Source organism: Myotis davidii, unplaced genomic scaffold (assembly GCF_000327345.1).
Source record: "Myotis davidii unplaced genomic scaffold, ASM32734v1 scaffold450, whole genome shotgun sequence".
In the NCBI taxonomy this organism is placed as follows: Eukaryota; Metazoa; Chordata; class Mammalia; order Chiroptera; family Vespertilionidae; genus Myotis; species Myotis davidii.
The window spans coordinates 2,057,495-2,060,934 of NW_006282385.1; the positions used below are offsets into that span (position 1 = coordinate 2,057,495).

General features: G+C 35.8%; 2 protein-coding genes across 2 annotated transcripts in view; one reads left to right on the forward strand and one right to left on the reverse strand.

The window, feature by feature from the left end:
- Window positions 1-3,440, forward strand: part of NALCN (sodium leak channel, non-selective) — a 295,705-nt gene that overhangs the window by 121,102 nt on the left and 171,163 nt on the right. The window contains exon 11 of the mRNA XM_015559118.1: window positions 680-847. Within this exon, the coding sequence (XP_015414604.1) occupies window positions 680-847 (168 nt within the window). The remainder of the gene's footprint in view (window positions 1-679; window positions 848-3,440) is intronic.
- On the reverse strand, window positions 1,223-3,431 carry LOC102760576 (DNA-directed RNA polymerase III subunit RPC6-like). Its single transcript, XM_006752927.2, has 3 exons — window positions 2,736-3,431; window positions 2,435-2,542; window positions 1,223-1,617 (listed from the first exon to the last, which is right to left on the reverse strand). The coding sequence occupies exons 1-3, from the start codon at window positions 2,856-2,858 to the stop codon at window positions 1,285-1,287; spliced, it is 564 nt and encodes a 187-aa protein (XP_006752990.1). The 5' UTR covers window positions 2,859-3,431; the 3' UTR covers window positions 1,223-1,284.

The following is a 3,440-nucleotide window of genomic DNA, read 5'->3' on the forward strand; positions in this document are numbered from 1 at the left end:
TATTAGTTTATGCTTACTAATATGTAAGTTGTTTTATAATATACCATGTGCATTATAGAAACTTCGTCTTTAGAGTAAACAAATTATACAAAAATGCACCCTTATAAACTGATGACAAAAATAGATCCAGAGACCTAGAAGCATGGGACAGACTTCAGAGGAAAGGCAGCATTGGGCAGGTGGGTGAGGAGGGCTTAACAGGGGAACTTGTATGCATAGCCCATCCACACAGACAATAGTGTGGTGAAGGCCTTGGAGGGGCAAGTGGAAGGTGGAGGTGGTCAATGGGGAACAAAAGCAAAGGGGACAGCAGTAATACTTTCAACAATAAAGATAAAGTTAAAAGAAAAATGTACCCTGTCTGTGTGTACAGTAATTCTATCAATAGAAATGACTTATAAATATTGTCAAATAGTAGATAATGAAGAAATAATGCCACGTGCAAACATTTAACATTTTAACATGTTTTCTAATTGCTTAAGATATATTTGGTATGCTAGATTCTAGTTGGTGTGTTTCAAACTATTTTTTTTAATAAAATGTCATTCTAAAATAGATTATTGTGGGCTCCTCATTTTATATGATAGTGGCTGAAATTCATGGACTGACAAATATATAAAATATTTTTAAATAAATTATACTTTTAGATTTCAATTCCACTGTCTCTTTGTTCACCTAGGTGGCTTTTACCGTACTTTTTGACTTGGAAGCACTTCTGAAGATATGGTGTTTGGGATTTACTGGATATATTAGCTCATCTCTCCACAAATTTGAGCTATTACTTGTGATTGGAACTACTCTTCATGTATATCCAGATCTTTATCATTCTCAATTCACATACTTTCAGGTAATGCAAATAATGCCTATTTGTCTTTAGACATTTTTTATTCCATAGAAAATACTAGTCACATTATAATAATAATTGTATAAGTTTATATATAACAGTTATGTATAATTATTAAATGCACACTTAAGATAGGTCTGATGAGCCCTAACCGGTTTGGTCAGTGGATAGAGCGTCAGTCTGCGGACAGAAGGGTCCCAGGTTCAATTCTGGTCAAGGGCATGTACCTTGGTTGCGGGCAACATCCACAGTAGCAGGTGTGCAGGAGGCAGCTGATCGATGTTTCTCTCTCTCTCATCGATGTTTCTAGCTTTCTATCCCTCTCCCTTCCTCTCTGTAAAAAATCAATAAAATATTTAAAAAAAAACCCCAAAAAACTGTCTATTTTAGGGCTAAGAGCAGAAAACACAGATCACTTATTTAAGGCAATGATTTGTTCATTAAATATCAAGATTACATGGAGGTTTGAGTAATTCTTGGTCAACCCTGAGAGTCAGAGAACTGGGGTGTGCTTGCTGGTACGTTATGTGGCATTTGCACTTGGAGGTAGTCAAGTGTAAGGTGAAGCCTCTTGAACTCACCGGGCAGAGTCCACAGGGGGTCCGGACCAAGCCCGTAGGTGGGATGATTGGATTGACTGCTCTGTACAGTTTCATGTGTCCGTCTACACTGCCAACTGTGCCTTCCTTTGCAGCGATGATAGTCATCTCCACTTTCCCATCATATATGAGTGTATTCAAGATGGTTTCAATGTCCTCCATGGACAACTCTACCTGTAAAGGGGATATATTAAAAAGGAAACAAAAAGGACAAAGACACATTCTTTTGGAGGGAGTTAAAAAACAAGTCATCAAAAACACAAAGAGGCTGAACAATGATTCAAGTTAACACAAACCACTCAAATGCTAGGGACAGAAATCTTACCTCAAACTGAGTTTGATATCTTTGCTTTTTAATGTATAACCTAGAAGTCTTATAAAGTCAAGTTTGGCAAGAACTGGATGGAGATTTATAAAATGCTTGAGCAGAAAGTACTTTAGATATAGAACAGTCTTTAGTCAAAATCACTAGTTTTTTTTATAAGTGAAAAATCTGGGAAATGAAAAATGACTTGTCCAAATGTTCACTTGAATTTCTTCTTTGATCATGAAAAGCATTCAGCACAGTTTCCTTATGTATAGTACCTTATGTAAAGGTCTTCAAAAAATATGCCGATCCCACCATATATCTCATAAGAAGGAAAATACCAATAAATGACAGCTGATGTGATGACTGTTTGGCACATATATTGAAATGTGCCTGAGAAAGTCAGAACAAACTTCTGAAAGTGAAGTGTACTACCAGGCTCCACTCTGCTGCACTACCTCCCAAGCCCAAATACACACAGTTCCGACAATGCCAATGGCAATGACCAACTTTGCCTAACAGGCTCAGGACAGTACTTTCTCAAAGTGGGTTCTGCAGAATATTCACAGGTTATCACCTGAAAAAAGGGTATGGATCAAATATGTTTGGCATATACTGTAAACTATACCACTATGATAAATAAGTTTTTAAAAATAAGATTAAAATTAGAAACTGAGTGCTGACCTTACTGATCCCCAATTCACAGATATATTTCCATACTTCGTGTGATGAAGCAAATGAACTATTTCTTTGTATCATTGGATTCTGTTTGCTTTCTCGGGCTGTTTCTGCCTATAAGGATAGACACATAAATCTCAGCAAGAACACTACTGTTTTCTGAATACAATTTATACGAAGTGAAATCAACAGAACATATTTTGTTTAGTAAAAATTACCAATTTAATGCCTATAAAATAAGACCTACAAAATTAAACATTATGAAGAAACTTAAAAAGAAATGATTGTTTACTCAATTATGCCTTACCTTGGTTTGTAGGAACTTAAAACACTGTTGGTTAAGCACCTCTACAAATTCAGATTCAAAATCCTGGTCACTGTACCAGGCTCCACCAGTCACAGACCGGTCAGGCTGCAGGTTATAGAGCATATACACCTTTTTCTTTGAGGCCTAGGAAAAAGCATGCACAGAAGATGTGCTTATAAGCTAACAATCTCCCAAAACTAAGATGTGAAAAAAGCTCAAAACATTGTATTTTAGAGTTTTAGATTCACAGAATTATTGTGAAAATGGTATAGAATTCCATTTACCTTGTGATGTTTTCCCTATTATTAGCATCTTACATTAATAGGGTACATTTGTTACAATGAACCAATATTGATATATTATGAACTAAAATCTATACTTTGTTCATATTTTCTGGTTTTTCTGGTCCATTTTTCTCCCCAAGATACCACATTAGATTTAGTTGTCATGTCTTCTGAGGCAAATTTTAGTTGTGACAGTTTTTAAGTGTTATTATCAATGAACTTGCCAGTTTTGAGAATTACTGGTCAGGTATTTTCAAGGATGCCCTTAACTGGGATTTGGTCTGATGTTTTTCTGATGATTAGACTGGAAGAAAGATCACAGAGATCAACTGACCTTCTTATCACATCATATCAAGGGTATGTGATTGTCACCAAGTGATGATTGTCATCAATATGACTTATCAGTGTTGACATTAACCTT

Excerpts from the sequence above, each read along its gene's own strand:
- LOC102760576 (XM_006752927.2), bottom strand. The coding sequence starts at position 2,858 with ATGCTCTATAACCTGCAGCCTGACCGGTCTGTGACTGGTGGAGCCTGG. Across the intron at positions 2,543-2,735 it reads TTAAGTTCCTACAAACCAAG|GCAGAAACAGCCCGAGAAAG; the intron begins GTAAGGCATAAT and ends CTATCCTTATAG. Across the intron at positions 1,618-2,434 it reads GTGAATTGGGGATCAGTAAG|GTAGAGTTGTCCATGGAGGA; the intron begins GTCAGCACTCAG and ends TCCCCTTTACAG.